General features: G+C 42.7%; 1 protein-coding gene and 1 long non-coding RNA gene across 11 annotated transcripts in view; one reads left to right on the top strand and one right to left on the bottom strand.

Moving 5' to 3' along the window:
- Positions 1 to 1,883: 1,883 nt before the first annotated feature.
- The window catches only part of CCDC88A (coiled-coil domain containing 88A), a 149,372-nt gene continuing 125,593 nt past the window's right edge, over positions 1,884 to 25,662 (bottom strand). For 5 of the 10 annotated variants that reach the window (XM_069955184.1, XM_069955191.1, XM_069955190.1 and 2 more), the window contains 9 exons: positions 24,303 to 24,448; positions 23,918 to 24,010; positions 23,526 to 23,740; positions 20,796 to 20,873; positions 18,864 to 19,067; positions 17,688 to 17,759; positions 15,388 to 15,468; positions 14,065 to 14,339; positions 11,731 to 12,856 (listed from right to left, as the gene is read on the bottom strand). In XM_069955184.1, the coding sequence (XP_069811285.1) occupies positions 12,026 to 12,856; positions 14,065 to 14,339; positions 15,388 to 15,468; positions 17,688 to 17,759; positions 18,864 to 19,067; positions 20,796 to 20,873; positions 23,526 to 23,740; positions 23,918 to 24,010; positions 24,303 to 24,448 (1,995 nt within the window). In that variant the 3' untranslated portion in view covers positions 11,731 to 12,025. Of the gene's footprint in view, positions 3,863 to 5,457; positions 5,556 to 11,729; positions 12,857 to 14,064; positions 14,340 to 15,387; positions 15,469 to 17,687; positions 17,760 to 18,863; positions 19,068 to 20,795; positions 20,874 to 23,525; positions 23,741 to 23,917; positions 24,011 to 24,302; positions 24,449 to 25,662 lie in introns of those variants that run through there. The other 5 variants (XM_069955193.1, XM_069955192.1, XM_069955194.1 and 2 more) reach the window with 5 other exon arrangements.
- LOC138774391 (uncharacterized) lies at positions 11,423 to 16,116 on the top strand. The gene is made up of 3 exons (XR_011360304.1): positions 11,423 to 11,491; positions 12,312 to 12,555; positions 13,765 to 16,116. It is a non-coding gene; the product is annotated as an uncharacterized lncRNA (long non-coding RNA).

Here is a 25,662-nt window from a genome sequence, read left to right on the forward strand (position 1 = left end):
ATTTCTGGGTTACATTTTTATTGGGATGCGGGTGGACATGCGGCAACTACTTCAGTGGCCTTTTTTATTCTCTTCTACCACTATTTTCTTGATGTTGCAGCCACATCGTGCAGCTGCTGGCTTGGAGCACACAGGTCCTGGGTTTAATTCTGACCAAAGACAACGTCTGCATGGAGTTATATGTCCCAAGCCCCTCAGGTACACTTGCTTCTTCTAACACAATGGTTATTATGATATCAATCACGAGCACCACTGGGATTGGGGATGATGCCAGGCTGGGGAGACACCTTGCCATTTGCACAGGAGGAAACATGAAAGGGCTATTAAAAACATTTGACCAAACATTGACATTGAAAAAAAACATTTAACCAAACATTGACCAATGAAATTATAATGTCTTTATTTTGGTACAAAGTTTAGAAAGTTCAGTGTTTAAAATTGGCACATTGGTTGTGGATTTTTGACTGAACCAATTCCTTGTAAAGTTATGTGGGTTTTTTCAGCTTTACAATTGACCTATACCAGGGGTGACAAACTCAAATAGACAGTGGGCCAATCTTGATATTTATTGAAGTGTGTGTGCAGCGTTCTTGACACAGTCAGAACCCTGTGCAGCATTCATGGCACTGTCAGAGAAGCATCCATGTCACTGCTCATGTGCCACCCCTGATGGTTTCGGTATCATATGGGAATGTCTAGGTTGCGGCCTATTATGCTGGCTCCTTTACAGCAGGAAGTACGCACAACAATGAGGCTGATGCCAGTGGCGGAGTAATAGGAACCATGAACTCTGGGCTATTCACAGTACTTGACCCCCACCTCCTACCCACCTATGTACAATCTCCCCATCCATAGTGCCCAAAATGCCCTCTTCTGTAGCCCTTGCAGCATTAGTTCTCTTTATAGTACCCCCTAATACTTCCCCATAAAGTTGTCCGGATCACCTATATTATAATTAGTTGCGTCCTCCTATCGGCAGGCCAGCTCTAGGGAATCAATTAATTTCCTCTGTGGGCCAAAAATAATGACCCTGTAGGCCACAGTTTGACCTATACTTACGATAGGCCGTCAATATATTACCCTTATACTACCCAATAAAAGGGTCACAAGACTTCAGCAAAAACAACAATCGATTTATCATTTATCCAGGTACAGGGGCTTCAGTTTGTTTTGTTGTGCTTGCTTTGATCTCCATGTATGCTTAATTTGCCAAGAGTTCAGTCAGACAACTGAATGATCTAGCATCTGTCAGCTAGATGACTGACACAGCATTTTCCTGTTGGTATAAATGGCTGCATTGATTAACATGTAGTTCATTGTGTACATGACTTATACAGTCCAAGATGTTTTTGATTGTAAAGTACAGGGCCTTCACAGGTAACTCTAAAAAAAAAAATAGTTAAAATGTACCACAAATCCACCTCTTAGAAAAACATGGTCGCTTTCTTCCAGAAACAGCACCACTCAGTTTGGGTGTGGGTTTTGCAGCTCAGTTTCATTGAAGTAAATATAGTAAATTGTAATACTACACACAGGGGTGGTGCTCGTTTTGCAATAAAGGAGCTGTGCTTTTGCTAATCTTGGATAACTTTTAAATCAAGAACAATACATAAAACACACATCAGTAAGGGCTCCAACCTGGTCATATAAATGGTAACAATAGGGAACAGAATTGTTTGGCAAGCACCTATTGCTTCCCCTATTGTGCTCTGATAACTCAGCTATTACTGTCCACTACACAGACAGGGTAAGTGCACACTACAAAATCAGGGTGTTTAAACCCACCACAGATTCCGCCTGTGCCATAGACTCCATTCTATGCACAGGTGGATTCCGCCATCCACCCAAGGAATGAACCTGTTCATTCTTTGGACAGACGGCAGAATCTGCCTGTGCATAGAATGAAGTCTATGGCACGGGCTGAGAGAGTGTCGGACTGGCCTACCAGAGCACTGGCTGACTGACTGACAGGTCGTTTCTCACTGGTTCTTCATTGGTGGGCCCCCAGGTTAATTTCCTCTGGTAGGCCCCAGATACCCATGTCCAACACCGGGCGGAGATGCGTGCGGGCAGAAGCAGCAGAATCCACCTGGATTCCGTAGTGTGCACATACCCATATGTTGACACCCTGTCAGAATCAGGTACTGACATATCTGTGCACAGACTGGCCCCAATGTAGTCAGCTAGTGACTACATTCAGGATTTTATAGTTTTTACTTCAATTAAAAAATGCAGATGTACTAGTGCATTGAACAAAAAAACACAGCCTAAAAAGGGTGGCCCACTACAGAACCTATCCCTCTTTCACCCTACAATCAAAAGATAGACATCTTTCACATAAAACATATGGGAACATAGCCATGTATCAATATGGTTGCCCAACAGGACAGACATCTAGGACCTGATGTATTATCCTGTCCAGTGTCGGACTGGGGTATCTGGGGCCCACCAGAGGAAATGATCCTGGGGGCACACCAATGAAGAACCAGTGAGACATGACATGTTAGTCTAGTTTCATAATTTCCCCAGAAAGCTATAGGAACCATTTTGGACACAGAATAGAAAAACATAAAAAGCATAAAACAGCCACAAAGAAACAAAATCCCATACAAGTAAAATATATAAGAAAATGGTTTAATAACACAGAACGAGAAACCGGAAAAACATCCCATGTGTGTTAATCGTTGTTAAGTTGCATAAAAGAATAATAGATAAATACAAGTGAAAATAATTATATTAAGACAATAGTTTAAATTAGGAAGGGGGGGGGGAGAGGGGGGATCGTTGTTGCCACAAAAAAAAAAATGTACTGAAAAGTTCAACACATATCCAAAATTACAATCACGCTTACCTTTAACCCCTTCACTGAACCGGGGCCAAGAACGCCGAGCCCCTTACAGCAAAAAAGTCACCAGATTAAAATGTGGCATTGCCAATATATGAAAAAAAAAACAAAAGACCCCAAAAAATTGATATCTGCCAAGACGATTCACTATCAGCTGAATATGTGAGTAGGAAATGGGGTTGTCAGACAAACATACATCAGAATCCATTTGATCATCCTCAGTTTTCAGTGCAGTAACATTGTCCACCAGCTAAGTCCAAAGAACTACAAGAATAAAAACACAATACTATCTTGTTACGCAGTATTTAAAGCGCTTTATAATGATACTACCAGGCAATGTGTGCCATGACCGTGATGGCACTTTTAGGGCAGCCCTCAGTTATGGGTGGGGGGGTAAAAATGAAAAAGGTTCCACAATGTTATCAGCATAGTACCCATATATACGTGGGTAGGCTACAGCGTAAAAGAAAAGTGCTGAGAATCTCAAAGCGTGGGCGCATCTGTGGTGGTAGTTGGCACACAAATGTGTATTGGGCATATCAACCACACTGAAGGATGCTTGGAAGATGCATTACCATGCAATACAGGAGGCAGTGAGTAAGTCAGCAAGCTTGGATTTGGCAACAAAAAAAAGCTCCATATTCTTCCCTTAATAAACCAGCATTGGTGCAATGTTTGTGAGTTGGCGTGACTCAAGGCGCAGAAGATATTGGGTTCATTCACAAGTACAGTTGACTTTCCATGAGTGCTGGCAGCTCCATCCTGTGCAGGGCAGAAGAACGTTACCCCAGTGCAAAGTGCAGAAAATTCTTATTACTCCTCTAGGAATTGTGGGGGATTTCCGTTTCACTCCGACAAAACTCCTTGATTCAAGGAAGGGACGTGTCAGTCATCTCCAGCTCTACCGCTGAACGCTCGCAACTAAGTGTTCTGGTTCTAGAATTTCCAATGATGAACGATCTTGTTAACTTCAGAAATGAAAACTTCGCAATGACAAACTGAAGGACACTTTTCGCTCTGAGTTCAAAGTATAGAGAGAAAAAGAGAAGAAATATAAGAAGAGCAAAGGGATTGATACAAATAGGATACATCTTAGAAAGCAGAAGACAGGAAAGCAATAGGACGCAGAGGTCAACTACTGAAATGGGGTTATAGACGAGCTTCATAATATCTAGGGGTATTAGAATGAGTATTGTACTAATAATGAGGACTAGACAGAATATTCTAGTGACAATCTCTAAAAAGACTAAAGTTAAAGGGGTACTCCGTCAAAAAATCTTTTTCTTTGAAATCAACTGGTTTCAGAAAATTATATAGATTTAGAATTTACTTCTATTTAAAAATCTCAAGTCTTTTCATACTTATCAGCTGTGTAATGTCCTGCAGGAAATGGTGTTGTGTTTTTGGTCTGACACAGTGCTCTCTGCTGCCACCTCTGTCCCAGACAGGAACTGTCCAAAGCAGTAACAAAAGCCTATAGAAAATCTGTCAGCCCTTGTGTTTCCCATCCTCTTTATTCCTGCACTTCTACTCAGCCATTAACAGTACTGCTACAATGCCCGTACTTACACTCAGCTATAATGTGCCCGCACTCACACTCACCTATTCACACTGCTGATATGATGTGGCTGCACTTACACTTGGCTATTGACACTGCTGTATAGAGAAGTTTCTGTCACTGTCCTCCTTCACAGCTTTGGGATTCTCACTTCCTGATTGGTCCATGCTGAACACCCCCCCTCCCCCACACACACACTTTCCCATTGCTGTCATGTGACCACACAGACCTCTGACAGCAGCCCTGCTTCTCTATTCTAGCCTGTTGTACTACACCACTGCATTATGGGGATCTGCAGTTCCATCCTGTATCTACAAACTGCTGCTGTATTTTAAGGTTTATGCCCTTACTATATAATATATTCCACATGCTGATTGTATACTGTACAGTAACTTCTAATATGACATAGCTCTTTCTGAATGTTTGTTTCATTTGTTTTACATGTTATTCAGAATAGAAAATTATTATTTTGAGGGTGCTGAACTGAAAGGTTTGCTTTGGTTTAAGAGTGGATTTGGATTACAAGCAAAGTCCCGGAATGAATTATGCTCGTAATCCAAGGCACCACTGTAAAAAGAAACATAAAATGGTTTCCTTTATGATACAACTGGATTCACTTACATTTGGCAACAAATGTAGGATTATAGATCTCTAGAAAACCTTCTACAATGTGACAGATATTCTAGAATCCTGAACTGTCCAAGAAAGAAATGATCATACAAATACACGTGTGTTTAGCCTATAAAGCTGTACAATAATATAAAAACAATAAACTGAAGATTTTCCAGACAATAAAGACTCTTCCATTTCAAACAATAAACCTATTTGCATTCCCAAAAAGTCACGATAAGTGCGTCCATAGAGGAAGAAATATAAAATTTCCTCAGTGGACATTGAGACATAAATGTTAGCTGTGTAATATGGGAGGCAATAAGAAGCATGCAGGTAAGCAGATGAGGAAAGGTAAAGCAGTCAGCCAAGGCTCACGGTAGTCGGAAGCTGTTTGTAAATGAGGTTCGAAGGGCCCCATTTACAATGTGGGGAATGGACTCACCACTTGGGATATCACTTGAACAGGGTCACTAAATTAAGGGATTGGTTGCTCCCTAGACCTGCTTTTTGAAAGTCTGATTTCTGGTGCTGCCTCCACATCTGTAGGAGAAAGGTAAGTTTAGTATATGGACGTCTATAAAAGCACAGAAGCTTGCAGTAATAATATGACCTTCAGCCTGCCATATCTCATAGACGCAGCCGTAATTCTATTGCTTTTCAGTGGCTGACAGGGATTGCTGTGACTTGTAGTTCAGTCTTAGATCTGGTGAGGTTCCTGATGTATGGTATCTGTCTAAGAAATCCCTAAAATGAGGATCAGGCAGTCATGCTATGCATGGCTACCAACAGTACTGCTCTAGGAGGTCTACTAATCCAATCACTGATTATGGGATCTGGTGAGACAACATCTAGAGTGATGCTTAGAGTTTGTGAAACATTCCCAATATTCTATATTTCTGCAAAAAAGTTGAACCTAAGTTCACATGTAACGGAACCGAAGCGGATTTCCCGCTGCGAATTTGCAGCGAGATCCGCTGCGGATCCTTGCCCAGTACACTCTATGGGCAGACAAACTCACAGCAGGATGGACATCCCGCTGTATGTCCGCAGCCCACCCCGTTAACCCTACTGTCGCCAGAGCATATACATCACCTTCTCCCCACTCCGGTTTGCTTCGGGGCTCCCGGTGTCTTCACGTCCCGCTCAGCCAATCAGTGCGCTGCGGCAGGGCAGCGCACTAATTGGCCAAGCGGGACGTGCCGGAGCCCCGAAGCAAGCCAGAGAAGGGGAAGTATACCCTCTGGCGGCCGGGGGGGTAACGGGGCGGGCTGCTCACATACTCACAGCGGGATGTCCATCCTGCAGGGATCCGCAGCAAGAAATCCGCTGAGGATCCGTTACGTGTGAAGGCACCCTAACACTTAATCAGATTTTTACACAAACACTAAAAGTAGATAAAGAAGGCCAAATCAATAGGATAGAAGATAACAAGCTGATAACAGGGAGGTCACCCCACAATAAATGGAGTGCTCATAACAAGCTGATAACAGGGAGGTCACCCCACAATAAATGGAGTGCTCACTGTGCCTGTGCGCCCACTGTTTATTCTCTATGGGGCTGTCAAACGCTTCTGTGTTATTGGCAGAAAATAAATGGTGAACAGGCCACAAGTGCACAGTAGAGATGAGCCATAAGCTGTGTCCATGTTCTCCAGGACTTCCTAGGACTGCATGCAACTTCTTAAACCACCGGTAATCCAATGTCCTTGAGTTGTGCTAATCTATAGTGCACAGGAAAGGCAGGATCTTGACTTGGCCTTTTCAAAATTTTAACTTTCTTCTTCTTTAACGGTTCTTTAGTAGAACGACTTGTGTGCTTGGGGTCCTTGTCTTGCCGTATGACCCACGTCCTGACATTTTCCTTTAAAATTTCATTGAGTATTTTAGCATTTCTTGTTTATTGGCAAATCATCCTGGCCCAGAGGCAATAAAACAGGTCTCTACTATACTACCACCATCATCTTTGACAGGTGGTATGAGGGTTTTCCAATAGCCTTCTTGCTTGTCCAGGTGACCTTTAGCAAACTGCAGATGTTCAGCAACGTTCTTTTTGGAGAATTGGGACTCTCTCATTGCAGTCCTACCATGCACACCATTGCTGGATATTGGTGACTGCATGGGGGATGTGGTATGGGCCACATGCAGCAACCACAATGTGAGACTGAACCATAAGTAAACAGGTTGCCCACTCGTACCTGATTGTCATTCTATTGATTGAAAGCCCTTTAAAATGATCACTAATCCTGGAGGTTTGCATACTTTTGCCACTTATAGATATGTCATATTGGATAATTTTCCTCAATAAATAAAAGACCTAGTCCAATATTTCTCTTTTATTTGATTTGGTTCTCCATCCACTTTTAGGAATTGGCTGTTTTAGGTCACATTAAGCAGAAATGAAGGGTCCACATGCTTTCAAGCGCCACTGTAGTTATCTATGGATGTGTTCCATATACAGTAGCTAATCTAGGCCCTTGCCAGGTGATGGAGGTCCTGAATTAGATAATTCCATCTCTTTAAGGGACTGTGCTAAGCATAACATTCATCACCTATACACAGGATAGTGGGATCAGTATTGTTCCAAGTACTGGAACCCCTCTAAATGGAACAGTTCTCATGTATGCATGTCCACCTCCACTCAATATCTATGGGCTTGAAGAAGGTAGATGTTTGGGGTGCGTACTATCTGAATCAATCTAGAAACTGGTTGGGTTTTCAGAGTTTTTTTTTTTTTTTTACATATTTGTTAGGTTTTGCTATCTTTTTGTATAGATAAGCAACAAAAAAACAAAACAAAAAGGGTCCAACCTGGCTCTGTTTTAGGCCCATATGGTATTTTTATAGCGTGCATTCATTTATATAGCGCACACTGCCCTAGTGGTGTTAAAACTAACCCCCTCAATAGTGCAATGTCCTGTTCAATAACATGAGATATCCTATATAAAGTAAATTTTAGCCATTTGTTCTGCCAGTTGCTGGATGGATTTTGCTGAATGGAATATTTAGATGATGAAGCAGCAGAATACCGCATGCAGAAAAGTCTTTGCAATGAATTGATATATCTGGGTGATGACTTTAGGCAGGTTTTATGAGTAGCCTGCAATGTGTGACCCTTGAACTGCAAGTCCCAGCATTACCTTCCAGCCTCAAATTTAGCAATGTTAAATATGCTGTTGCAAGACCATCATAGAAAACATACACAGACATACGTTATAATGTATTCATGTAAATGCTAGATTTTAAAATCATGGTATGAAAAATGTTAATAAATGAGAGCAATGGCAAACAATCATATGCACTGGTTGTAACTGAACACAGTTCCTCTATTAGTGAGACCACACGTCTATGTAAGCAAACGATAAGCAGTATAAAGGTACAGGGGGAGATTTATCAGACATGGTGTAAAGTGAAACTGGCTCAGTTGCCCCTAGCAACCAATCAGATTCCACCTTTCATTTTCCAAAGAGTCTGTGAGGAATGAAAGGTGGAATCTGATTGGTTGCTAGGGGCAACTGAGCCAGTTCCACTTTACACCATGTCTGATAAATCTCCCCCACTGGGTACAGGAGCCGCATGCATTTTCCTTAGACATTCTCTATATCATGCATTGGTCACATATCAGCTAGATGTATGTTAGAATAGATTCCTCCGTCATACATTTACATGTCATATACATGTTACATAGAACAACTCTAAACCTATAATAATCAGATGTCCCCCAAATGAAGCGTAATAGCATGAAATGTATAGACTACTCTATAAGTGGGAGAAAATTACTCCTTAAAGGGATTGGATACGGAGCGGACATATTTCTTGACTGCCTAAATTCATAGATTGCTAAAAGGAAAAAACTCTGTAATGTGACAATTGAGAAAACATATAAACAATAGAGATGAGCAAACCAGGTTTGGGTTCGAGTCGATCCGAACCCGAACGTTGGGTATTTGATTAGCTGGGACTGCTGAACTTGGATAAGGTTACAAACCCACTTGGCGGGTCTGCAGCGAGTCTCCATGCTGCGTTTTTGCAGCGAGACTCGCTGCAGATCCCGGCCCTATACTTTTAATGGCAGACAAACACGCAGCAGGGATGTACATCCCTGCTGCGAGTTTGTCTGCAGCCCTCCCCATTATCCCCCCGGCCGCCGGAGCTGATACTTCACCTGATCCCGGCTCCGGCGGTTCCCGATGTCTTCAGCAAGCCGGAGCGGGGACCAGGTGAAGTATATGCTCCAGCCAGCCGCCTGCAGCCCCGGCCGCCCGATCGCACGCCTCCCCCCCCAATCGCCCCCCCCCCCCCGCAGCTCCGATCGCTCGCCCCTCCCGCAGCACTGTTCGCTCGCACGCCCCCCTGCAGCCCCAGCCGCCCGATCGCCCCCCCCCCCCCCCCCCCCCGATGGGGGCTGCAGGTGGGCGATCGGTGCTGCCGGGGGGCGATCGAGCGGCCGGCGCTGCGGGGCGGCGTTCGATCGGTGCTGCGGGGGGGGGCGTGCGATCGGTGCTGCGGGGGGGGGGGGGGGGGGGGCCATCAGGGCTGCGGGGGGGCGTGCGGGCGGCTGGCTGGAGCATATACTTCACCTGGTCCCCGCTCCGGCTTGCTGAAGACATCGGGAACCGCCGGAGCCAGGATCAGGGGGAGTATCAGCTCCGGCGGCCGGGGGGTTAATGGGGTGGGCTGCAAACAAACTCGCAGCAGGGATGTACATCCCTGCTGCGTGTTTGTCTGCCATTAAAAGTATAGGGCCGGGATCTGCAGCGAGTCTCGCTGCAAAAACGCAGCATGGAGACTCGCTGCAGACCCGCCAAGTGGGTTTGTAACCTAAAGCTCTAAGGTTGTCTGGAAAACATGGATACAGCCAATGACTATATCCATGTTTTCCACATAGCCTTAGGGCTTTATCCAAGTTCAGCAGCCACCGCTAATCAAATGCCAAAAGTTCCGGTTTGGATCGACTCGAGCATGCTCCAGGTTCGCTCATCCCTAATAAATAGATCTCCTAGAAGAGAGAAAACGGAATTTGTAAGGCCCTTTATTGGTGGTTACCCTCTAATACAGATGGATGCCTCTTTGGCAGTTGTCCTGCAGAGACATACTCCTGGCCCCCTACCATGCAAACATCTAAAACACTGCTTCATTTACTGAAATAGAACTTGTGTTGTAGTCAAAGCTGCTGACAGACTCAGTTTACTACAATATTTGCCTCCTATAATTACATAGTTTATAGGTCCATCCAGTTCAGCCTGTTACCCTATAGTGTTGATCCAGGAAAAGGCAAAAAAATTTATTAATTAAAGTGAATGTACCAGCATTACATTTGCTTTAAGTTTCTCACATGGATAGAATGGCGCTGGCGGGGGGAAGTCAATGCTGCGGTACTTTTTTTGAACGAGGAGCAAACGAGCGTTAATAGTTTCTGCTCTCTTTATGTAGTTTTCTGGCATAGGACACCATGGTAACCAAGTACTGAGAAGGAGGCATAGCCTGTTTGCCTCCTACTCAGTTAGTGTTCCTTGGGCCAGGCACAGAGTGCCCAACCCAGAAAGTGGAAGGGTATAAGTCTTAAAGCCTATAGTATTGCCACTTTCCCTGGGGAGGTGTACATTCAATGCCCAGCCCATTTAATGTAAACTAAGTAGCAGGCATATAATATTTGATTTGCTGCTTAATAAAGGCCTTTTACATAGGCTGACTGGGGGGGCTATCACACAGCCCAAATCAATTGCAGACTGGGCTGCACAGAAGATCACTGAATCATTTGTACGGACCTTCAAATCTGTGTCTGGGTATTGTGAGTTAGCTTGTATACACTGTCATTTTGCTTAAGTCACTGCTAAACACTGCTGGTATTAAATACACTGAGCTATTATGGATGTTCAAGGGTTAATACCACTCTGTATTTCCACTCCTAGTGGGTCACATGTTAAGGATCTATGGAAGTTTGGTCACATGACCTCTCACACAGCTTCTACATTAAGTGTGGTCTGTGAGAGTATGACAGGTTTGCTTTAAGTATAGGTGCCAGAGACAACTTGACATATAAGTAAACTCATGACATGTTCCACTACATGCCATACTGAAGCAGTATGGCACCTTACAGTAGCGCAATGGACTATAGTGCCTATGGACTGTAGCTATGTCCCACTGTGCAAATAACTTCTCCAAGGGAATAAACTTATCACATTTGGTCAAAATAAAAATTTAAATTTGATTTGTATGAGGTAGTATTATCTTGTTTTGTGTTGGTATCTCATGGACTGAAATGACAAGAAATATTGGGGGAGATTTATCAAACATGGTGTAAAGTGAAGCTGGCTCAGTTGCCCCTGGCAACCAATCAGATTCCACTTTTCATTCCTCACAAACTCTTTAGAAAATGAAAGGTGGAATCTGATTGGTTGCTAGGGGCAACTGAGCCAGTTTCACTTTACACCATGTTTGATTTATACCATGTTTGATCTCCCCCCATTGTGTAAAATGGTAAGCAGCCAAAAACCTTTGTTTGTTGCTCCGGACCATACCTTCTATAACATTGGCCCCGCTGTTATGTCTAGGAGGGACTGTGACATGCACCAGCCCTAACATGCAATTACTTATACACAATACAAGGGTACAGACAGACCAGTGGTACTCAACGTGTCATTGTAGTCACACTTCCATCATTTATTGTTTGTAACAGTTAGTTCCCCCTCCATTATTCTTTGGGTACATATGTTGCATATTATGTATGCAGTAAATGAGATTTATACAATATCTTATGAAAAAATACCATTTGTTCAAAAATCTCCAAATAAATTTATTTAAACATTAAAATCAATTAAAAACCTGATAAAAAAAAGACAAAACTGAGGTAGATTCCATATACCTAGTTGTTGCTATTATAAGTTGAGTATCACTTTATCTGTCATACACGTACACCAATGACATAGAAACACTTATAAAACATCACACGTTGTTCCATGCAGTCTCGGTCTTTGTATTTCATATATATGTCTAATGACGGATAGGTCCTCTTCACACGCAGCCATACTCATACCAAATACTTTGATTATCTTCAGAAACGAGTGAAGACGTCTCAGGGTCATTTCTCTCTAAACACTGGGAGGAACCATCACATCTACTCACAGCGCCGTTTTTCGTCTTGCTGCATTCTGATCTTTCCGTAGAAAATGCAATGGCTCCGTCAACCGGTGGCCCACTAATACTACTTACCAAATCGGGGTTTAGGGAAAGGTATGGGAAAGGCATGCACGGTGATGTGTAACACATACTAACTGTGTTATCTATATTTTTACTATAGTGAACTACATCACACCCAGAGCAACATTGAGGATCACTGCCGACTAGACGAGGAGGGGGTCTGTGAGCGGGAATAGTAGGACACTGCTTGTCTGCACGGTACTCACTCAATAATGATGGGGCATCTTCGCTTGTAGGTGATGGATCAACTGATACAGGTGACCTATTGTCTTTGGATAAAAAATCGTGAATACTCGTCCTTCGAGTGGTACCCTCCGCAGTGGAAATGACACTGCTAGCACGAGGTAAGGTGGCATATTGCTTGGCATCTTTTGTCTGCTGTTGTTGGCACATAGTCCCTCGACCTATGGCAGAATCTCCTTCTGAAGATTGAGCATTGATCCCTGTAGGGAATAGAAACCTTGTATTTTCCTCAGCTTTGTAAGAGCTTGGCTGTACAATCTGTTCCGGTTTTGCAGTCTTTTTGTCGCCCAATGATAGAGCAGGAGATAGCTGAGATGGGGATTGTAATCCTGCTAATTCACTAGAGCTAGATAAGCTTTTGATGACTTCATCCAATAGATCTTCTTGGCTCCCAGACCGAATCTATAAAAATAATAAGACTTTAACTTGAAAAAGTTTAGATGTGCTGGTTCACGAATACAAAGCACGCTGAGGGCTGTGAGGGTAACCTTTAATGCCCATAGATTTTGACCCATTAACAGGAATGTTATTCAATAGAGGAGGCTATTCTATTACCCAGATATTATTATTGATATTGGTGTTCTAGTAGAAAAACTTGAGCACCATACAGTTTTAACTTTTATTTGTTAAGAAAACCAATGGAAGACACCACATTTTTGACCTTCACCTAATAAAACAAATGAAAGGCATTACATCTTGGCCTTGGACAACTATTCCTGAAATGTAGTTCAAAATGTAATACAAAAATAAGCAGCCACAAGAGCAAAAATAGTCAACAATCAAACCTAAACTGAAAGTACAGAGCAAAGTACAGCCTAAGGCCTTATGCACACGTTCAGTATTTTTTTCAAGTCCGTAGATTCCTCCCGCTATCCACCCGTACAATCCAATAAAAATTACGGATTGGGCACATGTAGTGCATCCGTATTTCTCTAAATCCATTTTTTTTTCTAACATGTCAATTATAACTCATCCGTATCTTTTTTTATGGAAATATGTCAAACAGGTTACAATCCGTAAAAAAAAGTGGATCCCACTGATTTCTATGAGAGGGTCCGTAAAAATGTCCTTTTTTTCAGCATTAGTTTGCGTCCTTATAATCTACTGATTGTTTGCATAGCCCAATAGACAACAATGTGCACTAACTCGAATACGGAAATATGGATCCGTAGATTATGGGACGTGTGAATAAGGCCTAAGGACTGATTGCCCACAATCAGGTTATGGTTCCCTACAATCTCTGGATTTTATAAACTCATAGAGGTGTACGGGGCACTATTGTATCTCTCTATACCTTTGATTTCCTACAGGGCCACTGGATGCAATAATAGAAAGTGTCCTGACCTAGAAGCATTGCAGCATACAACAGTACAGTAAATACCAACAACACTTTAGTAGCCTCTATACAGACTCCATGCACTTGGCACTATCGTACAAATGAGGTATTTCTATATTTTCTAGAAACCTCTGACTTCTAAATATTAAAGACTGGGCCTGTCAATTGTGTCCATCCTCATTGCTAAGACAATTGCTTGTATAAAAGATATATCCTAAGGCACATCTTATTTTTTTGAACCATCTACTCTGGAGAAACCCATTGACCAACTCACCTGGCTCACCGTCAGCTTGTTGCTTTCTTCTAAAAACTGTTTGAGAGACACCATCTCACTACCCGGAGATCCAAGCCTCCTCCTGGACTGGGCCAAGCTTTCCATTCCATCACAGGATTTCAGTCTAAGCATGGGGCTGGACATAGCAGACTTTTTCAAGCGATTACCATAATACTGGACCGGACTACTACTGTTGGACCATACTTCATTATCATGGTGCTGGATGAAATCTCCACTACTGTGACTTTGAGATCTACTCTGACTGCTCCTTGGACCTACAGTGGAAAAAATTAGTAGACATTACCACAGAGCTTTCAGATTGTGGGAATACAAATGCACCATGTGCTATAGACTGCATCATACAGCAACGTTTTGTTACAATACTAAATGTGAGGAACTACCATAAGAAATTTACTAAATACATTAAAGAGGTATTCCAGGAAAAATTAACTTTTCCCCTATTCACAGAGGTTGGACCCCCATGATCTCCTACTTTCCCCCTATCCTGTGGGCAGGGGGAAAGTATTTTTTTTCTGAAATACCCCTTTAAGGACTTATGAAGTAATATTGATGTTGGAAACATTCATTTTAGTTCCAGGGGCAATTGATAATTTGATAAGTTACACACAGAGGTTATAAATTTTTAAATAAACAGACAAAAATGTGAAGGAAAGGTTCAACTTTGCAACAAATTTTTCCTATTATTATCAGCTCGCATGAAGATTGTAGGTTTCCACAGTAACAGACAACAAACTGTCTGTAGTCTGATTCTGTAATCATATTACCATTCATCTGTTCCCAACTTCTTGCTAACTGACCAAATGTATATCAGAAAAATTTAAAGCGTACCTGTTATTAGAAAAAAACTTTTCACATGTCACAGAGACATGACAAAAGTTTTCACCCGTCAGGGTCTAAATACTCAGACCACAACCGATCAGGAAAACAAGCCAGGAGAAGTCCACATGCAGCACATTCTTGTCCGTCTCTGTGTTATGTGACTAGGATGACTGCAAAATGCAAGTCTATGGGGCCGTCTACTTTGAACGGATACAGCAGGGAGAGAAGTATGATTATCTCCTGATCCGGCACAGTCTAAACACTCAGACCCGACCGCTCAAAAGTTTTTTCTAATGACAGGTACACTTTAAGGTACACATAAAAAGAAGGCTAACTGCAGGACCTGACTACACAGTTTGTAGTCTGTTACCATAGAGACATACATACATAGAAATATTTTCATGTGTTAAAGATGGTTGCAAAGGTGAACATGGCCTTTAACAAAAGTAATAAATAAAATTAAATCAACAGAGCATACTGTACCTGTCACTTCATGAAGTGAAGCATTATTATTACTATTACTATAGGATGTCCTGCCACTATCAAGACTGGCTGGCCTGGGAGCTAGATGAAAGATTGAGACAATGGTACAAACATTTAGCAGACGACATACAATCTCAGCATTCTAATTAGAGAATGCAATGGAGTCATGCACTGTTTCACAGGCTCAGCATGCCGCTGCCAGCAGAACAAGGACAGAAAGCCAGAATTCATTACAGGAAGCCCTGGAGAACACTTTAAAAGGGGGAAATGAAGGAAGAAGTGGATGGGCTTAATGTGGTACTGAAGAATGAGGACAGGAGGGACGAGACAGGAAAAAACAATTAGACACAACACACATGTTAATTCACAGTAATATAACTTTACGGATCTGTATCTTGGATTACCTGTAAAAGATTCATTCTAGTGCATCTTTTTTTTTAGAACTTATATTCCTTTGCTATTCCTGCTGGAAATGTTTAATGTTTTGTGTTGTTTGGTGTTACCTTTCAACCTGGGGGGGTAGACAGTGAGTAGCCATGTATATATTATATGCATGACCACTCACTGCACTACAAGAGCAGAAAAATCAGCACATCTTCCATTGTGTACTACGGTAAGGGGCCTTAATCCGATTCGGCCGATTATCGCTCCATGGAATAGAGACAACGATCAGCCGATGATCGTGTCATCGGCTGATTGTTCATTTAGGTTCAAAACTAAAATCATCGGTCGCCACCCCCGCATCTCTATGTGGAATAGCGGTGCGCGGCGGGTGACCGACGATTCAAAACATCATAAATTATCTGTCCAGGCTGCAGGTCTTCTCCTTCTCCCCGGGTCCTGTGCGCAGCAGCAGCTTTGGAGCGGCCTGTCTGAGCTGACCATCAGGAGTTCAGACAGGCCGATCCGAAGCTGCTGCGGCGCGGGATCGGGAGAAGGAGAAGACCTGCGCCTGGACAGGTAATGTATGAAACAAGGGCTGCAAGGATATCGGTAACCATGTCCTTGCAGCCCTCGCTAAACGATTGTCGGGCCGTGGAATAGGCCCAGTAAACAAGTGCCGATCTAGCAGATTGACGCTCGTTTACATCGTTGATTGGGCCCTGCTCGGCCCATGGAATAGGACCCTAATGGTGTACCACCCAACGTAATACGCATACAGAAGCAGGGACTCCAATCTGTTGCCAGACTACCTTCTTCTGTACTGCTGCTGTCTCTGTGTCCTGTAAGGGCACATAAACAGCTGAAAGGAGGTACAGAGCAGGGAGCGATCAGCTCTCTGCTCTGTGTCTCACTTCTAGACCACAGGCTGCATTAGGCCTGCGATCGAGAAGTGATCTGGAGCAGCTAGTTATTTCTGTTCCATTAGATTGGCCTGTAGCCTATACCAGGAAGCATCCAGGGGGACACAGCAGCATAGGGTCCATTGGAGAAATGAGTAGAAGGGGATCATTACTACTGGGGAGCACAGGAAGGGGTATTATCACTACTGGAGAGCACAGGATAGGAGATTATCACTACTAGGGAGCACAGGAAGGGGGATTTTCACTACTGGGGAGCAAAGGAGGGGGATTATCACTACTGGAGTGCACAAGAGAGGGGTTCATTACTTCTGGGGTGTACAGGAGGGGATCATCACTACTGGTAAGCACAGAAAGGGAGATTATCACTATTGGGGAGCACATAAAGGGGAATTATTACTTTTGGGGAGTACAGAAGGGGGATTATCACTACTGGGTGGTATAAAAAGGGGGTCATCACTACTGGGGGCAGAGGGAGGGGTCATCCCTACTGGGGTAGCACACAAAGGGGCCATCACTACTGAGGAGCACAGGAGAGGAATTATTACTACTGGGGGACATGAGAGGGAGATCATCACTACTGGGGAGCACACAGGGTCATTACTACTGGGGGTCCACAAGAGGGGGCATCACTACTGGGTACAGCACCTCTTAATTATCTTGCCAAAGCTATCGGTAGCAGAAATTAACCTAAGACTGTTTTGCGATACTCCAGTCTTGATACAGTCCCTCACAGTATTTACGCAATGCTTTAGGTATATTAAACCAATAATCATCACAGGATTTTCTTTCTGTGTTGAAAAGTTACCAACAGTAATGTCTTTCAGACTAGACTGTATATAAAATAGATTAAAAATGAAATAAAATCTAAGATGCTTGTCTGCTTAAAACAGTAAGATCACAGTTGGTTAACCAATAAAATTAGAACAGGATAAGAGAAGCATTATGCCCTATTAGTAGAAGTCATCATGCATAAAGGTTTGCGAAAAGAATAGTTACCTAGAGCTGCTGTTGTCATATAAGAATCATCGCTGACACCTTGACCACTGATATCCTCATAGGATGCACCATCTAAAAAACAAAACGCAGAGACAATGATGTTGATCTCCTAAAGATTGGAAAGGAAGCAAGTTGCTCCAGTAGCTTTTACACATATATCCTTAGTAAGTCCATCTATGATCAGGTAAAACAGGCAATGTTTTGTCCCATAGACAGTCGGGTCTTTGCCAGGACTTGCCAAAGACCTGACTTTGCTATAGGATGAAACACTGCACATGTGCGTTGGTGTTTGGAGAGAGACAGGGTGATTTTCACTAATGAACTATTGTATCTCCTGAAGATTCTTACAAGTCAGGAATAGAAACTCTTCTTAGAAGAACCAGCAGCAAGTTAGAAAGACTTCAGACCATACCTATATTTTACAATATACTACTTGTATGGAAGTAAAACAAAGCAGAATACATATGTCAATTTTTATCACTTCCTATGGAATTGCTATCACTCTAACCCAGTGATGGTGGTTGTATTGACCACATTGTCATCGACCCAAGCAGAGTAGATAGTTATTCATGGACAGAAGCCTAATTTCTGAACCATAAAGTAACAAGACCCCCTCCCCCACATACTATGGGTTGTCTAAAATATTGGTGTCCTCTTATGTGGTAGAGGAGCGTTTATTAACAAGGGCCCTGGGTTCACCCTAGTGCCATTGTTGGTGGAAGTTTGAGATGTACTGTAGTAAATGCAGTACGACTCAATAATTGGCTTTACATCTCTTGTTGCCTTTCTAAAATTTGTTGGGTTATGGAGAGGGCTACATGGTAGAACATACCTCATCATGATCCCATATACTCAATGTGGTTTAAATGGAGTCTGAACACTGAAACAGCTGTTTAAATTTGGGTCTTGTTTAGTTGATAATCTCTTGAGCACTTACTTACAGAAAAGCCACCTCTAATAGACGTCGCTAAGTAGCAAACTCTTGAAGAATCTTTATCTAACGATATTAACCTTGGACATTTCTGTGACTATAAAACTATACAACTTGGCACAGTGATATTAGCTCTGTGGCTAAATCTGGCAGGGATATGAGATAAGTCTGTCAACCACATTAGTTTCTTGACCCATTTATACTGACTAAACAGAAATGGAAAAAAAAAACACTTTTTTTTATACCTTTACTTATAAGTATCTGCTTGGTTCTGAAGCCCGCAGATGGGTTGGCTGTTGAAAAGTTGATCGCTGTGGTGGAGAAGGCCATAGTTCCCAAATCTTTCCTCCTTTTGCCGGTAGGAATTTCATCAGGACCATCCAGATTCTCAGCACTACCTGTCCACTGTCCACCTGCCAGGACCATGGACTGGACCAGGTCATTCATGGCTGGGATGCAAATGAAAGCAAATGAATCAGCGTGATACTGCTCATGCCATCTATAGCCAGCTCTGTTATGACAGCCATCCAAAGCATTAGAAGCGTATTGTAGGTCAAAACAGCTACAAGTCCACAAAAGCCAGTTTGGTTATGACATGCATTTTGTGAAGGATGGTAAATGTAAGCGGATGTCTCCGGGAAATGTGGCCTTTTTTACATTACTTCTTGTGTATTCCTTGCCATGCTACTGCGGCAGTGATGAGCAGCATAGCTTGCTGGCAAGTTATGTTGCTTAAAAATGATAAAAAATGACATGGCGCGGTGATAGAAGCAGAACACAAAGTGGTTACGGTTTCCTTCACACAGTGGAGGCAGTCATTTTGCTGGTCAGATACTGGCTTAGCCAAAAATTTACCATGGAACTCACTATATTACTATGAGAACAAGCCAAGGCTTCTGTAGGGCAAGTGGTTGAACCCACACAAATCAGATACCACCACTGTGTATAGGTGACAAAGGCACCTTACGCTATCGAAAGGGAAACCAGTGCTAAACAACAAGGCACTGGCGATCTCTTTGGAAGCACAAGGGTTGTTTTCAGCAATGAAAGGGTCCATGGCCAGTGCAGGTTCTGTGGTCTACAAATTCTTGAAGATGGCACTTCGTAAAATGCATCTTTTTTTTTGGAGAACTAAGCTCATTGATATGAACTTAGCATGGACCTGCCTCCAAGACCCCTGAGGTGCAAGCTATTTTGTGGGCTGAACCATTGTACAGAAGAAAAATGGTGTCTCCAAATTATGAGAATTAAGGTACCCAAGGAACATTTCATATCATTGCATTGGCTGGCCAAACACTGGTTCAACTTACAAAATGGTCTCCTCAGCTGTGTGCAGGGAATGGATTCATCCAATGTAACCTTTCTGAAGCCAGATATTACACACTCATTTACACCATCTCATATTTCTCTGTGCTATATTACAACCAGGTACTTCCTTCACTTTAGAAAAAAGAAGTGTAAAACTATATCAATGCACAGGCAATATTTTGTAGCTGTGCACTATTTCATATAGGGGGAAGGGGATAGTAACACTATAGACCTGAACCTGTTGAATTTTACCAATAACCGATGTAAAAAGAAGAATATATTCTCATGCCAAGTTCACCATGAGAAACTCAGCTTGTGAATGATACTTATGTAAGGAATACACTTAAATACTTTCACTAGTTTTAGGTATATGACTGAGGTTAGGCTCATATATCCATTGGAAAATCCGTTCAGCAGCGGCATGAGCCGACAGACACCAACAAAGCCCAACAGGCCCCCTCTGACTGTAAAGGGGTCTGTCAGATTTCTGTCATTTCAATGGATTTTAACTGTGTTGTCCAGTTATTTTAATAGATTCTACGACAGAGGCTTGGTTTGAAGTCTCCGAGGCAAATATGTACCATGCCTTATCATACGGCCCTTGGTATGCTTTGCCGCTCAGCCAATGCTCTGAACAGGCTTGTATTATTGATAATCAACTAGGCCGAGGTGCAAATTCTGAATCTCAGAGCCCCATTTATTTATCATAGGATACAAATTCAGGTAGTTTCCCCTTTAAGTGCTCAGTATTTGGCAGCAGGACCTGCATTTGGCATGTTAGGAAAAAACAGCGCAGTCCGGGATAAGCTTATTGGAGGTATTAGTGATGGAAGCCAAGTACAGCTAGCCGAACCATTTTAATGTCTTACACACAGAGCGGCGGTAGAGGGCCTTCATTTTGTCCTTATCCTTCGGTCTGTTCCTCATAAAGGGCAGTCTTTTCAGTGCTTATGTCATAGCATGGGAAGAAAGAAAAAAATCAAAAACAAGGAAACGGGGGGAAAAAAGAGAAATGAAAGGGGAAAAGGGAAAAGGGAGAAGAACACATGGAAGTTAAATGCTGAAACGAAAGACAGAAATGAGCATGTCTGATTCTCAGCTTAACATGCAAGACTAGACACAAGAGACTTACACAGTGTATGATGGGTATGACATGTGACACTGACATCTAGGACCATACAAATAGTTTGCTGAAAAAATGTTTCCTAAAATTAAACATTTTTCCCCATATCTTACAGTATGCAAAGCTTTCCATAATTCAAGAAGTTTGAGTACAAAAGACACAAAACATATATTGGAAGTAGTCATGTATCAGTGTATATGGAGCCATTGGGCCTTAAGTTAAATTCTTTTTTAGGTTGATATAACTGGAAATGTTGCTTAAAGCTACCTTTCTAGTATTTTACGGCTTTTTTTTACAGGTATCAGTGGGCATATTATCCACCAATAATCTCCATTAAATGCCATTAGATGGAGGCTGACAGTGACATCTGGAAAGAGAGATCTGACCACCATAAAAATATCTTAAAATATTAAGGGGTTTTCCACTATTAAATATATATTTATTTTTTCTGGGGGCACGGTAAAAATACTAAATTAGTTATACTCACTGATTCTAATCCCCCACAGCTCCCATTCCAGCATCTTCTGGTCCTCCTGTCATCACCAGAAGTACCTGCTTCTGTGATGAGATGTCTTAGCCAATCATTGAACACTGTGCCCAGTGATTGGCCGGGCAGGCAAGTCCTGCTGAGATGGCTCGTCTTGGAATGAGGAACAAGCAGTGACAAAGGAAAGTGCTGAAACAGGATCTGCTGGGGTACTGGGGTAGGTGAGTATCACTTATTTTTACCACACCCCGAGCAAAAACTTTATGATACCACATAACTCTTTTAATTACTGCTAAATTTTGGACATAAAATATTATGATGATAAAAGGTGGACCTTAACTTCAAGTCAGGGTAACAAACGTATTCCTTGCCCTTGTTCCTTATGTTTCTACAACTATTATGTATTGCAGAAAGCTTTCTAATCTTCCATCTGTGAAATCCATCAAGATCTTATATGTTAGGGTGTTATGGTCTCTCAATTACACAAAATATGTAAAGAATCAAGCTCCAAAGAGATATAGATATGGTCTGGAAGTTTTTAAAGGGGGTTTCCAGTAGTTAAAAAAGCCTTATAGGTTGAGACCTGCATAATAGTAATTTTAAAAAATGCACTTGCCCTTAAACTCAGCTCCACTTTGTTGCCCCCTGCCAAAAGTGCTGATATGATGTCACATACAAGAGACACTGCATCCAGTCACCGCCTCAGCGATCCCATCCTACACATATGACACCGCTAAAATCAGTGCATGCAACATCATTACAGTACTTTTGGCGCAGGCCTCTGGAGTGCCAACGTTTTTTTTGTATGCCAGGCCCAGCCTTTAATGAATTTACCAACCAGAAATCCCTTTAAATATAATTACACCAATACCTTGTGTAATTATAGGATGTGAAGGAAGATTTGAGGAAGGTGAACTTTACCACAGACAATGGAAATAAACCGTGCAGGAGAGGACAGATAGAAAATCTGTAAACAGGGCTGAGATATGCAGTATTGACCCCCCCCCCCCTTTGAAATATATTATTCCTGTTAAAAATTCATTAGGCACCATAGTTCTTATTTGTTCCCATCTGTTCTTTACTCTTCTTCTGATGGTTTTGAAGACTTCCTAGCATAACCTCGTTTTTTACTCTGTACTAGAAGAAGGTTGCACACTGCACATGTGTGGTTAGGGCTCTATTCAAAGAGGTCGCCAAACATTGACAAACAATAAACTTAAAGGAGTTGGCCACTTTATAGTAAAATTGTTCAGTGTACTGTATTAGTCAGTGTACTCACTATATATACTGACAGCCGCTCCCTATGTTCCTCATAGAGCTAAAATCAGGCTCCCACCCTCCAGGCTGTGCTGCCCTGCTCTGTGGCCAGTCTGTCCATAAGATGGCCGACATGGAGGAGCATGTGACCATACCACGCCCCCAGGGTCCTCCATACAGGCTCAGTGGTGAAACTAGGGGGTGGGCATGGTCACATGCATCTCCATGTGGGCCATCTTATGGACAGACTCACCACAGAGCAGGGCAGCACAACCTGGAAGAGAGGAGTCTAATTTTAGCTCTATAAGGTACATAGGGAGCTGCTGTCAGTAAGTGCAGTGAGTACACTTACTAATACTGTACACTGAACTATTTTACTATAAAGTGGCCAAACCCTATGATGACTGTTGGCCCTATTTTGTACAGAAATAAATGTTTCCATAGTATGACCCAGTGAAGAAAATATTTACAGAGTAGAAGTCATGTTGATGGCAATGGTCACCAAAAACAAATTACAGTTAAGTGAGGATTTGCCGCAAAGAAACATTCAGTATGAGAAATGTATCACCAAAAATACATCTGTTTATACAGAGGACTCTCAAAAGACAATACAGTGGAGATGGTGGAAACATTTCCAGCACAGAATTTAAGTATTACAACATCACTGATCTTCATACCCTCCAATATTAAGCAATAAAAAACCCCATGAGGATAATATAACACAGTACTCACTGCTGCTCTTTTTGGCTCCAAGGGGATGTCCGTCCTCTAGAGAATTGGAGCCAACAGAAGAGCTGTCCTGGCTGTCCTGCAGAGGTAGCTGTAAGAATCCTTCACCAGACTCCGATCGAGAAGGCGGAAGAGTAAGAGATCTCAGATGTTCACGGCTTACATCCTTCTTAGACTTGATTAGCTTCCTCATCTTTAAGGTTATCCAATTACCTCTCCTTTGGGGGTAGAGAACTGAGCTATTTACAAGATATTAATTTCCTTCGAGTGTGTCATGCACTAAGGTCTATGCAAATGTTATATAACTTATGTCCTACATACAATTTAAAAAAAAAAATAGACTGGTAAATTAACTCACCATGTACCATATTCCTATAAAATATTGTATAACTTACCTTCTTGGAGGAGATGGCTCATAGAATTTATATTGATCCATGATTTTTTCTTCCAATTTTTCCTTCTGCCGTCTGAGCTCATTTATTTTATCCCTGAAAACATATAAAAATATATTAACAATAGCAAAATCATTGCATAATTTAAGGGAAAATGTCTGAAAACTTTTGAGATGTCGGTGGGAATCCGGGTGCTGAAACCACCAACGATCGTTAAAAACTCTCTGGTTTTGGCCACATCAACCAGTCACATCTCAGCTTTTGTTTTACCAGAGCTTTTTAAGAAAGGAAAGCTGAGCTGTGATTGGCTGCTATGGGTAAAACCACACAGTTCTGGTGTCACATGGATTGATAGATCTGACCCATGTGACTCAGTACATTCACTTACATATATTGTCTTTGTTCAACTTGATAAAAATCTTTGCTTTCCATATTCTGATCTAGTAAAGTCTTGTTCTGTAATGCTAATATTTGGTTCTGGCCCATCAAATGTCTGTTCTCCTCTTCAAGGTTTCCTTTTACTTGCCGTAAAAGCTGCAGAGAAGAAAAGTTATGTACAACATAAAAATGACAAAAACAAAGAAAATTTTTAAGTATTCAAAATATTTTGGAATTTTTTTAAAAATACCATAATGATGACCCGAAAATTTCCTTTTCCCATCTCTTCTTTGCTATGGGCCCCACAGAAGGTAAGTAAAAATTGGAATCAGTGCACAATTACCCAGTACACCATATCAGGCATATTTGTTGCCCCTTCTATTTGGCCCATATGACCTTATAGGGTCAGTGGCGGCCTTTGGCACCAAGCACCCCAAGCGATCGCTTGGGGCCCCCAACATCCAGGGGGGCCCCCACGCCCCGCTCTTGTGCTTAAGATCGCTGGACAGGGTCGCTGCCCCGCTCGCTTCTGCCATCTGAACTGTAACTATGAGCACTCGTAATGAGCGCTCCTAGTTACATGCAGCAGCACTGACAGGGCGGGAGACATTGGCTCCCTTCCTGTCAGTCATTCTTGTGGCAGCAGGAAGGGTTTTCCCTGCGGTCACAAGTGGCAGCTTTGTCCTTGTGGTGCCGGCGCTCCAGTGACATCACTGGAGCATCGGCGCCAGGACAAGGGGAGTGCGGTCTCTTGTGATCGCAGGGAAAACCCTTCCTGCGGCCACAAGAGTAAAGAGAAGAGGAGACGCCCGGACCCAGGTGAGTATAAGTGTTTGTTTTATTGTGTTATATACTATATGGGAGGGGGAGCACACAGGGGTCTGTTTAACTGGGGGAGCGCACATCGGGGGTCTATATAAATGGGGGGAGCACACAGGGGGCTATATAACAGGGGGAGCACACAGGGGTGCTATAAACTACTGGGGCTTCACAGAGGGGTCTATATACTACTGGGGGCAGCACACAGGGGGTCTATATCCAAGTGGGGGAGCACACAGGGGGGCTATATACTACTGGGGGAGCACACAGGGGGCTATATACTACTGGTTGGGCACACAGGGGGTCTATATACTACTGGGGCAGCACACAAGGGGTCTATATAATACTGGTGAGGAACACAGGGGGTCTATATACTACTGGGGGAACCACACAGGGGGCCTATATGCTAGTGGGGGAGCACACAGGGGGTATATACACAACTGGGGGAGCACACAGGAGGTCTATGTCCAAGTGGGGGAGCACACAGGAGGTCTATTTACTTCTGGGGAGCACACGGGGGGGGCTATATTAACTGGGGGAACACACAGGGG

Source organism: Dendropsophus ebraccatus, chromosome 15 (genome assembly GCF_027789765.1).
Source record: "Dendropsophus ebraccatus isolate aDenEbr1 chromosome 15, aDenEbr1.pat, whole genome shotgun sequence".
In the NCBI taxonomy this organism is placed as follows: domain Eukaryota; kingdom Metazoa; phylum Chordata; class Amphibia; order Anura; family Hylidae; genus Dendropsophus; species Dendropsophus ebraccatus.